This window comes from Nannospalax galili, unplaced genomic scaffold (genome assembly GCF_000622305.1).
Source record: "Nannospalax galili isolate Female #2095 unplaced genomic scaffold, S.galili_v1.0 scaffold191, whole genome shotgun sequence".
Classification (NCBI taxonomy): Eukaryota; Metazoa; Chordata; class Mammalia; order Rodentia; family Spalacidae; genus Nannospalax; species Nannospalax galili.
The window spans coordinates 5,819,597-5,832,688 of NW_008331484.1; the positions used below are offsets into that span (position 1 = coordinate 5,819,597).

A 13,092-nucleotide genomic window follows, 5' to 3' on the forward strand; every position below is an offset into this window, starting at 1 on the left:
TATCTATCTATCTATCTATCTCTATCTATCATCATCTATCTACCTACCTACCTACACTCATACTACAGGATCTATATACTAGCTCCATGGAAGACATTGAATGAGATAAGTTATGTAAAGTTCCAGCACAGACCTAGTATATAATAAATGAAACTATCACTTAATGGCGTCAGTTCTTTGGACGTTCTGGTCAGTGCTTTGCCGTTCTGATTTCACAGACTTCCCCAACCAAATAGTAGAGCTTTCAAACCTCACCGGGAGTTGACAGTCTTTAAATTTAGTGACCTACACTTTTTCTTTCAATTCTGTTTTCTAAAGACGCTGGAGTAAACTATTTTCAAAACAGCACATCCCTTAGTAATACTTAACCTTGAGTCAGTAATTTCTTCAATCGTAAAGATACATTCACTTAAGTAATTGATGAGAAAAAAAAAAAAAAGAGTGGATAAGGTTATGGCTAAACTACAGATCCTAAAAAACTTTTTGTTTCCCATTTCCTCAAGGCGGGACTAGGTAAAGTCTTTGCTTGGAAGCAGGTGAAATCTCCCCCACCCAACTTCATTATAAAAGACTTGACTCTAGCTTCTGGTACCACAGGGTGCATCGCCAGTCCCCGGGTGGTGTCAGGTGAGTCTAGGGAGCCTGCGGCGGAGCAGGGACACCGCGCCAAGCCCTTTTGCGCCAGTGGCTGCAGGTTGCTAAGCTTCCCCGGAGGCGCCGGGTGCCCGCGTGGCCTCCCGTCGGTGCCCTCCAGGCTGGGGACGCTCGGGGTCCGACCCGTCCAACTTCTGGGAGGCTCTGCGCCCTCCGGTGCTCTGGGTCTCCCCTCCTCGCCCCTGCGCGCGCCTGGCCTCCCCGGGGCTCCGGAAGGGAAGGAGGCGTGTCCGGAGCCGGCGGGAGGGCGAGGTATAAAAGCGCTGGTGGCGCGGCAGCCGGAGCTTCACTCGCCAAGCACTGCACCAGGAGCGACGCGGGAGAGCACCGGCGGGGACCCACAGGGCGCTGCGCTCGGGCTACCCAATGCTGGAACTATCTGCCGCCGCTGCCCGTGCAATATGCTGGAGCTCCAGAACAGCTAAACGGAGTCGCCACACTGCTGCCTGGGCTGGATCGCAGCGCTGCCTTTCCTTATGAAGAAGACACAAGTGAGTGGGGCACGCCCGGGAGGAGCCCGGAGGCATTCCAGGAAAATCGCGGCTGCAGCCCCGGGGAGGCCGGCGCGCCCTGGGACCCGCAGCCCCGCCATGCCGGGCTGCGGCTTGTCCCGGGAGCCTGGAGGGTGCGGGGGAGGCAGGCGTGGTGTGCGAGCCGGAGCCGCTTAGCCGGTGCCGGGGAGAAGGGGAGCGCGAGGGATGCGAGGGAGCCTATGGCAAGTTTGCAGCCGCAGCACGGAAGTTTGGAGCTGTCAGTCGGAAACCGCATTTCCCAGCCGATGTGAGGGTCGGCTCTTTGGCTTCGGAGTTCCAGTTATCCCCGGAAAGGCATGTCTTTGCAAGGGAGAGATTTCCCCGTGGATGCAGGGCTATTATGAAACAGCTTCCCACGCGCCACCCTCGCTCGCTCTCGCAGCCAGATTTATTTGTGCAGTCCCCAGGTGGGAGCTGGACGCGGCGCGGACGCGGGTGCAGCCGCTGGAGCCAAGCCAGGCCGGAGCTCGGAAGGGGCCGAGCTCGGCGGGTGCAGAACCTGCTCGGCAGGCCCGGGAAACTTGGCTCCCCGCGACGTCTGCCCGGTTCGCAGCTCTGGGTGGGCCCTCCAGAAAGCTCTAGATGGAGTAGTTGTACTTCCACAATGCGTGCACCTTCTAAGACACAAAAAAGAAAAAGTTTTTTTTTAAAAATGTGCACCTCTAATGATAGTTATTGAGATAATGCCCACTGTGGCTAAACATCGCTTTATGCAGAAAGCATTGCCTGCGGGCACAGTTAAATTTTTTTTTTTTTTTCCTTAGTTGAAGCAAATGTCTCCCTGGTTGGTAAAAAAGAGCTACCGCGTTTCCCCTCGGAGGTGCTTTTCAGCCCCGGCAGTTGCTACTTCGCGGTTCTTCCTTTCAGAATTGTTCTGTTATTTGCCGCGGGTTGGGTAAGGCTGCCCTTTCACCCGCCAGAGGTCCTGTGGATGATTGCAATTTCTGAAATGTAGAAGAGGAAATTCGAGAATTTGTACAAATCATCGGCTTTGTTGAAGGCATCAGTGTGCTGCAAATAATTGAAATGACTCCCTATTGGCGTCTTATTTTAAGTAGATGTCTAGGCTTGGAGGTGGACCCATTAGGAAGCTGCAAGAAGAAAGCTGCTTTCCACAGAGTGGGAAGGGGTGGGGGAAGGGACCATGTCTGGCCGAGGAGTTGTTCTCCCTAGAGCACTCTCCCAGAACCTGTAAGATTAGAGAAATGAATGCAGGTGTACTAGCTTGCAGGCAGTTTTTGTTTGTTTGTTTGTGTGTTTTTTGTTTTTGTTTTTTTCCTTTTCTTTCTTTTTAAGCTAAGGCTCTGCACCACACCTTAGGTCACTACTGTGTCCTCCTGAGATGTAGATGTTAAAGATTCTTGCAACAAAGAAAAGTTTTGTCGTGATAGCTTGGTGTGTGTATGCCTTCTGTTTTGTGGAATAATAAACAAGGGTGGGGAACCTGTTTCTTTTTATAGTAGCATCTGCCTGCATGAATAGTTTTGGGTGGAGGAATCTCTAGTTCAGGAAGAGAACCCAAACCTTATTTAAACAAAAAATCAGGAGACAGACAAGGTTAATGTCCGGTGCTCTGAAGCCCTGCTATGTGCTATCAAGTCACTTTGAGAGGCAGTAGGATTGATGATCCTTGCACCCACTTTGCAAAACAAATATGAGCTCTGTAATCTCCTTTCTCGCTTTGATTAAATGACTGTGTAAATAGGATTACATGGAATAATTCCATTGAAAACTAGAAAGAGGTCAATCTAGCCTGCAACACTGTGGCAATGACATTAGTGACTCAGTGCTGCCAACCAGAGACATTTGAGACAGCTAAATATTTTAGAAATGTGACCTGTTCAGACCAAGTTAAAGTGCAGGCCCTTTGAGGGAAACTTGTGGTGATAAAGGATTTGTAGGCAAAAGAGGGCAGCGCTCTTGTTGAAAGAAAGCATTCATTGCCTGGAATCTAATGACCTTCAAGGTTTCTTTTAAGGATACTTCTAGCAATTCACATTCTTGTTACTGAAAAAGAAGACACTGGAAATAACACAAAATCAATAAATAATCCATGGCAATGAAGGAAAGGATTAGATTCTTTTTTTCTGGTGGTCAAATCTTCTAATCCAAAAGTCGCAAGGAAATTTCTGTGCTGCCTTGCATGAGTAGGGCATAGCATAAGGAAACCAGATGCTAAGGAGGATCCAGCCATGTTTTTAATATGATGCTATCTTTTGGAGGAAAACTTATTGTTATTAAATAGTTTAAATAGTCTGCTATAAACATAGGATCAATACTACCTTCCATTATAGACCACCTAGCCCAGTATTTTCTCATTACCCAATCTATTAAAAAGAATTTTGCAAAAACATTTTTTAAAGGACATCAATTTAAATTACACAACTGTGCAAGAATCATGAGGACACCAGACATTTTGGACTCTCAACAAGCTAAATAAGTGTGAAAACTCCGTCAACAACCACTTGGGGCTTGATGAATGATTCTTTGATTTACTTAACAGAAGTGATGGGCTTCAGTATTTGGAAAACAATTACACAAGCAGCGGTCTTGCAGAGCAATTGGGTCAATAAATTATGTCATGTCTTCAATGAAGAATGTCTCTTGTATTTTTCAGATTTCCTTTGGTAGTTTATCCATATTGTGTGAGTTGATAACATTTCAAGAAAATTGTGGCTCTAGCTTAGAAAGAATATCTCTTTCAATGGAGAGCTATTTTTTACAAATCTAGTACTCCAATATATTAAATTATAATTGAGATGCCATATTTCAACACCAGTGAAGTTTTAATTAAAAATGTGGTCAGCTTAATGTGCTCAGTGCTCATATTATTCATGGTATGCTTATGTTTTAGTTTGTCTACAGGTTACCAGAGACAATTGCTGTCGGTTTCAGAAATACTGAGAGAGTAAAGCACTATCTTGCAAACAATGTTACAAAGATCTATTTTAGGAACATTGAAGCCTTCAGGGAAGAAATGAATAGAATTGTAGCTTTCACTATTCTAGAGAAAATATCTCCCCCCCCTTCTCTCTTTTTGCCTATATGAAATATTTGTTGTGTGGGTGACAATGGAAGTTACAATCTAGAAAAAAATTAACATATTTGTGAAAAGAGCATTTGAAAATCTTGTTCTTGCAATCATTCAATTTGCAATGTGTGCTTGGAATAGTTCTAATTTATGTAGCTTTTAATTGATACATTCTGCCAAGACTTTAAAACTCAAGTGCTAAGTCGATTACATTTAACATAAAACAAGGAAAATAACCATATGGAAATCTGAAAGTCTGTGCCAAACCAATTAAAATTGCTAAATTTTATTTATGTCTAACTGCTGATTTGAAGATAACAAATTGTGAGTCAACGTTTGTTCTTTAATGATAGGTGGTTGAAATCTTATCACCACCTTAAATAACAAAAAATCCCTGCCAAAATAGCTAGTCTTTCAGCTTTGGGAGTTCCTTTCATGTTCCTTTCCTTTCCGCTTTAGTGGGAAGACTCTGGGCTCTAGCCTGTAAAGACTTTAGGCTCCAGTTCCTGTTTTACCACTTGTGAGACAAATGACCATAGGCAAATGGTTAAATATTTTAGGATTTCCGTTTTGTAATCTATGTGATGTTTGTTAAATAGTTATGAAGATTTTTCTCAGTTGGTGGCTGTAAGGACTGAAGGAGATAAACATTTCTGGTCCCAGTGCATTGTAGTTACAATATGAGTTTATTGTTCCTCAGAAGAAACTTATCTTCCCAATAACTTTTACAAGCCAGTGGAAAATGGCATTTAAGTAGAAAAGCAGAGGTCAAGGTTTCCAAATCTGGATCCTTTAATTCAATGCCCGACTTTCATTATAAGCTGATATCTGGTCATCAGTTGTCATTAATACATAACAAATCAGGACTGTGCAAAAACAAAGGTGGGAAGCTCTTTAAAGGTTAAGGTGAATGAGAGATTTGGACCAGGAAGCAACAGCAAATGGAAGTGACTCTGACTTAGTGTCCCGTTTCTACACCTTGCCTTCCAAGTTCATCCTGTGTGGCTCTGAGGGCTTGTTCTGCTTTAGACTGAAAAGGGCTGGTGAGCTTTCTTTACTGGTCTTGCCCTTGGTCCTCTCAGTGAGCCCATGCATCCATTTCTGCAGGGTGTTTTTGTTGTCTTAACCAGGCAACATTCAGTGATACCTCCCCCAACCCCCACTATCTAGGTATCCAGGTTTTGGACTGTTCCCTCCACTCCCCGCCCCCGCACCCCCAGTTACCTTAATGCTCCTTTTGTAAATTATGGTAGGACACTAGGATATAAATCTCTGAGTAGTGATCTTATTTTTTTTTTTTCTCCCTTTTCTAGTATATGAATCATAAGAAGCTGCAGGAATTGTGCTATGGGTCTTAGTCACCTGTGTAGTCAGAACCATTTATGAAACGAATTGAGAGAATACTGAGATGCTTTTATAATACATGCTGCTTTCAGGGCTGGTTTGTACAGCCTCTGTTTCGTGAGAACCATTGACTCCAGCCTTGCTGATTTAAAGATGCAGTAAGATGTTTTGCTTTTTCACTTAATTATGGGCATTCTAAAAACTGTTTACAGGGGCTGGGAGTGGGCATTATCATTACCCAATCCCTACCTATTTTTGTGTATTCAGTAAAAAAGCTGAGGGTGTTTTTCTTATAATTAGGCTTCCTGATCTCTTTTCAAAAGCATGATGTGTGTCATCTGAGAGAAGGCTGTTCTATATGTTGCTCTTTGTGTCCTTTGGCTACATTGTACTGTTTTTGTTTTGTTTTTTGTTTTTTAGTCTGTCACATTGACTTGGTTATCAGGAGACTAAGTGCTTTTATTAACCTAAATACTGAGTTGTGTGACTTTGGAAAATTATTTGGATTTTCCCAAATCTGTTCCCTCAGTTGAAAGATGAGGAAGTAGGACTAGGTTATTTCTAAGAGCCTCCCATTCTAAACATCTCTCTTTTCTAAAATGCTAGTAAGAGAGAAGTTTGAACCAGATGGCACTGAAGCTTCCTTTAGTTCTGAAATTTATGTGGCCATAGCTTCAGTGTGAATACAATGTATTATCATTGTTTTACAATGATGAATCAGCCAATGGAGAGGAGGGTGAAGGAGAATTCTATTTTGACTGTTCTACTTTTAGGCATTTTATTTATTACTTGATATTTCTCCTTAACAAGAAGGATATTTTTACTTGTAGAAGACCTTTACTTTCTCTCTTTCAATCTTCTAAGTTCTGTGAGCCAGGGAAGACTCCTAAGGCAGAGTCAGACAGCCTGAGGATGTAAGTTTTCCAAGACAGGGCTTTCCTGTGTCTGCTTGCCTTTGCTCCACAGGCTCCAACATCTGTACAGAGTGGAAACAGAAAGCCAGCCAAAGAGGAATCTGGTGATGTTGTAGAGAGCATACACAGGGAGAAGCAGAAGAAAGGGCTCTGCACTTGGTTCTGTTTCCAGGTGCATGACCTTGGGCAAATCACTGAGGCTCAGTATCCCCAAGTAGCATCCAAGAATTAATGCTGAGAAGACAGTGAAGATGAGAGGCTGTGGCTGAGGCCACAGAGGTGGACAAAGCGTGGAGCCTTAGGGTAAGGGACTTCTGCAGTTGATGCTGTGCCAAGTCCCTGCCTTTGTAGGTTTTTGCGAGGTAGAGTCCACAGACTCCAGAATGGATGCAGGTCCCATATCCCAGGCAGCAGCTTTCCCTTAGATGTTGGAAGCCATGGCGGGCCCTTTCTCCCTGTTGACACAAGAACATTCAAAGGCCAGCTGGGCCTTCCTCCAGCCAAGAGACCACAGATTCCTCTGACAGTCGTGCCATGGCAATGATAATTATGTTTTTTTCTGAGTGCTGTGAGTCTAGAGAGTTGCCCAACAAAGGAGAGTTCACAATTGAGGCAATACTCCAATCAAAAAACAAAAGCAGTAATAGCTGTCTGTCTTTTGGCTATCTGGATTTGGGCATTTAGCACTTGACTGTGCACCTGTAGCTGTTGGCTGCATTTAGGGCACTAGAGGGCTGCGGATTAGAGCTTGGTCTTATTGGGAGGGGAGTGATTAGGTTCCCTTTTCTGTATGCCCAGTCCACAGACAGCAGCTGAAACATTTCTCGGCTGCCTTGCAAAGAATGCCTGTGCTCTCTAGGGTGACCACGCAAAAGGGTGTGAAAAGACAACAGCAAACCCATCCATTCACAGTGCCTGCTTAGAAAAGCAAGTCTGGGCCACCTTTGCAGAAAGGGCATCTCCAGTGTATAAATGTGTCCCTATGTAAACCCTGGAGGGAAGAGCACAGCCTGGTGGGAGGTGGGGTTGGGGGGGGGCGCAGCACTATGTTTGTCTTGTGAACACATTACTGTTACAAGCAGAGCAGAATTTTTATCTTAAGAACAAAAGCCCAGTGGGTGCTTAGAACTTTTGCTTCTTTTTCACTTTAAGGTACATGAAATCTCTGAAGCAAATGACTTTTTCATTTCAGTGTCTTTACTAAACTCCAGGATGAACTGCATCTCATTACTGGCTTGTGTGTCTAGAGTGCTCATGGACGAGGTTGCTGCCAACACTTACAACTGTACAGTGGCTAACTAATGTGGAGGAGCCCTGTGCTGAGCTTTTTGCTATATTCTGAGGGTCCATTTCACCATTGTCCCCACCCCCCAAACAACTACCTTGTGAGAACACACTAATTTCTGAGTTTTCAAAAAGAAAGTGACAGAGGGAGTGTTCTTTGTTAGAAAGGTTGTGCTCCCATTCTGGGATGTCTGATCCATGTCCTGACTGTTAAAACCCATGTTAGCTGGATGAGCCTGGGAGGAAGGGTAGAGGTGTTTTCACATAAATTAGTTATAAAATGATCTGGACAACTGAAGACCTTCAAAACAAACCTGTCATATGCAGAACCATTATTTATGCTCCTATGTAAACCCACAATTTAACACTTCTGAAATAATAAACACATTAGACATTCTCGTTTTGATGCCCAACTAAAACCTAGGTTTCTTTGGCCTGGATCTGTGGTACTTTTTGAAACCTTCTGTGTTCTGTAGGCCTACCCAGAAATCTTTGATGTGTTGTACTGGGCAGAGAACTGACCCTATCTCACAGCCTCTTTCCTGTTAATTACCACTGTACAGGGGTAGGGCTGGTGCTTTCTGTTTCCAGATGTTCTCCAGTAGGTGCTGAAATTCAGGGACCATAAAAAGGCTAGAAAATGTTCAACTATGAAGCAGAGGTGGTTAACAAAGTTTTTAATATTTGAATGAAACCAGTTCTGTGTAGAAATATAGTTTATATAGTTTTCCACTGTTTTTGTAACAAATTAGAAGTTTTTTTTCTTTAACTCCTTCCCAAGAGAGTGCTTTAAGACTTTAGTGTATGTTTATAATGTTTAAAAGCTATAATAATCTATGCCTAACACACTTAGAAATCAGTTGAACCCTCTTTTCCATTTTTAAAATTATGTTGGTCATTTATTAAGTTGGATGTTTTTATTTCATATGAATATACATTTCACTGTGGAGAATTTTAATTTAAAAATAAAAAAATAGTTTCTAATAATTAAAGCCCGTTTTAAAATCTACCTTCACAATCATGAAGGCCTTTTCTAAGCCTTTTTTATTTATATACTTATTTACATGTCAACATTTTAAACAATTAGGTTGGCTTTAAAATACAAAGCTGATCTGGCCACTTAATGTTTGTGATTTGTACAGATGTCAAACATATGAACTACTCAGTTCTAATGAAATTCCCTTCAGGTTAAGTGTTTGGCATTAAGAGTTTCTACCAGTATTTTATAAAATCAAACCATTCTGGAAATAAATGATGGCAAAATGGCACTTAGTTGAAAGTAGTTCTAAGATTAATTAATTCATTGAACTTTTCTTCCACGAGGTATATTTTGTTAAAATCCTATCATGCAGATGAGGGGACCAAGATAAGGGCTTTCTTCTGCCAATTTCCGGTGTTGTCACCCAAAGAGATATAGTTGGCTCCAAGCAGTACATTAGTATGGCTTATTCAGCACTGCAGAGACACAGATTCTGGTTACAGGAACATTAAATAAAAAGCAAATGTGATTCAGATAGTAAAAATTGCTGCCAGTAATAGATCTGGACAACAGAAATTCATGGTTGCTGTTGCCAAGCAGAGTAGCTCATAGTAGATGCTCAATAAATACATATTGAAATGGATGCGTGTCTGATCCGGGTTGCTGACTACGGATACATTTTCTTTACAAGCTTTTCTTATTCTTTCAACAGTCAAATTGTTTAATACTACTACTAATTTACTATATATGCATGCGTGGTTGATGATTGGAAAAGCTACTTTGTTCACCACTTATAGCAATAATTTTCAGTTAATATGCAATTCATTTATTAACTAAGAAAACTAGAGACCATATGAGGGAGCATAAAATGTTGGCTAGAGCTATGGGTGAGATATACTATTGTTTCTGGCACTTCCTGGCTGTGTGATACTAAGTAAGTTTTTCTCTCTGAACTTTACTTTCCCCATCTTTAAATGGCAGAAGTAACGACAAGGTAGGAGCATTCATGGGAAAATTAAATGACAGATTGTCAAATATCTCAGTCACTGGCATTTAATATATAACTATTTTTGTGAATGGGAACAGTTATACAAAACAGTCCAAAGGACAGGCTGCCTGAGAAGTGAAAAAGCAGTTTATTGAGTAATGAAATAAGACTAGTTATTAAGTTAGTGTTGATTACATACCATGAATGAGTTCCCATGCCACAAGCTGAGCAAGTGTTTCATTAGGAAAAAGTGTTGGGAAATACATAACACTGTGACATTTTCTTTCTTTCTTTCTTTCTTTCTTTCTTTCTTTCTTTCTTTCTTCCTTTCTTCCTTCCTTCCTTCCATCCTTTTTTCTTTCTTTCTTTTCTTTCTCTCTCTCTCCTTCCTTCCTTCCTTTCCTTCCTTTCTTCCTTCCTATCTTTTTCAGAAAAGAAAACAAAAGTTTAGAGAGATTCAGAAAATTTGCTTCGAATTAACAAGAAAAGAATGCAAATCTAAGAGTTTAAATTTCAGGCCATGCCTATTAAACTCTAAAGACTACATTTCTCTTAATCACTAAAATGCAATGCATCTATATTTACACATATGCATGTAGATGCCCCCCAAGTTGTGTTCCGAAAGGCCCCTGTGGTGAAGGCTTGGTCTCTAGCCTGTAAGGCTATTGGGAGTGGAGCCTTTGGGAAGTAGAACCTAGTGGAAGGAAGTTAGATCATTGAGTGTGTGCTCTTGAAGGGGAAATTGGGGCTCTTTCCTTTTTCTTTTCGCTTTCTGGTTAGTGTGACGTGAACAGACCTCAACCACATGCTGCCACCATGAAGTGACCATGGAAACCACAAGCCAAAACAATCTCATTTTCCTTCTCAGTTGATTATCACAGGTATTTATTCACAGAGGTTAAAAACTAACAGAACTTGCCTGGTTCAGCAGCAGCAACTTCCTCCCTCCTCCTCCTCCTTCTCCTCCTCCCCCTCCTCCCCCTCCTCCTCCCCCCCTCATCCCCCCCCCTCCTCCTCCTCCTCCCTTTCTTCATTCTGAGGAAATGCTGTGGTGTTTGAACCAGAGAACGTGAGAGCAGAAGTTAAGTTGAGACTTCCAGTTAGGTGATAGTTTGCTTCTAATTTCAAATCCTCAGTGCTGTCCACAAGTGTCAATGGTTATGTTTGAATAGCGCCCTGGAAGTCAGGGATCCTGGCCTTTAGCAGCAGGTCCCCAACCCCCATTTCCGGAGCTGTCAAATGGAAGCTCCATGTCCAAGCCTTCTGACTATGGTGGGGGAGGGCCCAGAGGAAACTGTAAAAATGCCATTTTACTGGATGCATTTGAAACCTTGTTGTCAGAGGGCAAATTTTTAAATATTTTAAATTGTGCTGCTAAATAACTTCCTGGAAAAAGAGAGATGCTTCAGGGATTACTTTTTATCAGTTTTCTCTATTTGCATGCTGAATTTTCATAACTATGGCCCCAGCTGGCTTGGAATCCGCTCTGTAGACCAGGCTGGACTTGATCTCACAGAGATAGGCTTGCCTTTGCCTTCCCAGTGCTGGGATTAAAGGTCTGTACCACCACACCTGGCTTTGAAGACTTTTTATTTGTTATTTAGTTTATGTATTTTATTTATTATTTTTATTTTATGTGTAGAAGTATATTGCCTGTATGTGTGTAAGTGCACGCATGTCATGCAATGTCCGTGGAGGTCAGAAGGGGGCGTCGGATTCCCCTAGAACTGGAGTTACAGATGGTTGTTAGTCACCATGTGGGTCCTAGGAACTAAACCTGGGTCCTCTTCAAGGGCAGTGATCTTAATCACTGAGTCATCTTTCTAGCCCCTTGAAAACTTTAAATGGCTGCTATCAGATTAAAAAAAAAACTTTCATAAAAGTGTCTTTATGATTATGTCTGGCTTTTTAATTTATAAGTCATTGAATTGCAGTCAGTCTTTGCTTTGTAATTCCTTACCAATTATGCAAACACCACAGCACAAATGACTTCTAGATTTAAAACCCAGCATTATAGGTGTGCACTGCCATGTCCAACTTTTTATGTGTGTGCTAAGGGGTCCCAACTCAGGTCCTTATCCTTATACAGCAAACATTTTATTGAATGAGCCATGTCACCAGTCCAAAGTGATAACTTTTAAACAGATACCTGTTGGAACGTCTTTGCCAGCAGAATCATTGTGTAATGAATTCATTAGCAGTTTAGTGCAAGGTGAACAGAGGCTCAGCTCAGCCAAAAAGTCTGTAGTAGACAGCCTGCTCTGATAGGGTAGGCATGCATGTAAACCCCTGAGCCTCAGTTTCCCCATCTTTCAAAGAGCATTAGCTCTCATGGGAGGTTATAAAGAATAAGAGAAGTAATCCACAAAAAGCACTTGGGCCAGTGCCTGGTAAAAAGAAGTACTAAATAGGCACTCAAAGTTGTTGTTAGCATGAAACAAAAAGTAGCCTTGTGCCCATTTGTAGTGATGACTCCCTTCTTAAAGAAATTAATTGCCTGCCTGAGTTTCCATGGGACTTTTGTAAGTTGACAGCATTGTCATAGAATCATTACTGCTGAGTGAGGAAGAGCTGATTTTCCTTAAACAAAAGACTCTATATAGGCTGACTAGACCTCAGTGGATGGACTTGCACAGGGGAATGTCTGGGGACACTGACTTGACATATTGGGCCTTGAGACAGATGACAGAGTGTATGGGTTCCAGTGGGGGAGCTGTGGGATCGTGCTGGTAGGGATAGGGGTATAAAGATGATTAAGATTCTTTGAAATGTTCTGTATAAAATACACAAAAATTCAATAAAAACAGATTTTAAAAAAAAGTTAATTGCGAAGTCTCTACTGCAGAAGGATGGGAAGGCTGGAGCCATTTATATAAATAACCTCATCTTCAAATTTACTTTAGTCTTTAAGTAATTTAATCAATTCTATGTCTTATGTTTTAAGAAAAAGTATCCAAAAGCTAACTGTTTAAAAATCTCAAAAGAGTTTACCAAGAGCAAAGATCCTTTTCTATCATGTGCCCAAGGCCACAGAACTAATCAGGGATGGGCTGGCTCATGAACCAGGTGGTCTGTATCCAAAGTTCACATATGCTCAGTGCCCGGAATTGGGGGGATAGAATGTTAAGTTCTTCCCTTTTGATTCAGAGTTATTCCATCTCATTATTTATTTGAGCAATATAATTTTTAACATCTAAAGAACCTCACCTAATTGTTGCAGAAGAGAATGACTTTCGTGTTAAAAACATGTGGTTTTACCAGTGGCCCTTGACGCCAGCTTGCTGTGGGGTCTTAGGCAATGTATTTAACTTTGCTTAACCTTTCTGTAACCTTCTGTAAAACGGAGGGATGATGCTTTGCAGTTT

General features: G+C 41.9%; 1 protein-coding gene across 2 annotated transcripts in view; it reads left to right on the plus strand.

The window, feature by feature from the left end:
* The first annotated feature begins 940 nt into the window (after window positions 1-940).
* Window positions 941-13,092, plus strand: part of Kitlg (KIT ligand) — an 85,122-nt gene continuing 72,970 nt past the window's right edge. For both annotated transcript variants that reach the window (XM_008824063.3, XM_008824072.3), the window contains exon 1: window positions 941-1,145. In XM_008824063.3, the coding sequence (XP_008822285.1) occupies window positions 1,131-1,145 (15 nt within the window). In that variant the 5' untranslated portion in view covers window positions 941-1,130. The remainder of the gene's footprint in view (window positions 1,146-13,092) is intronic.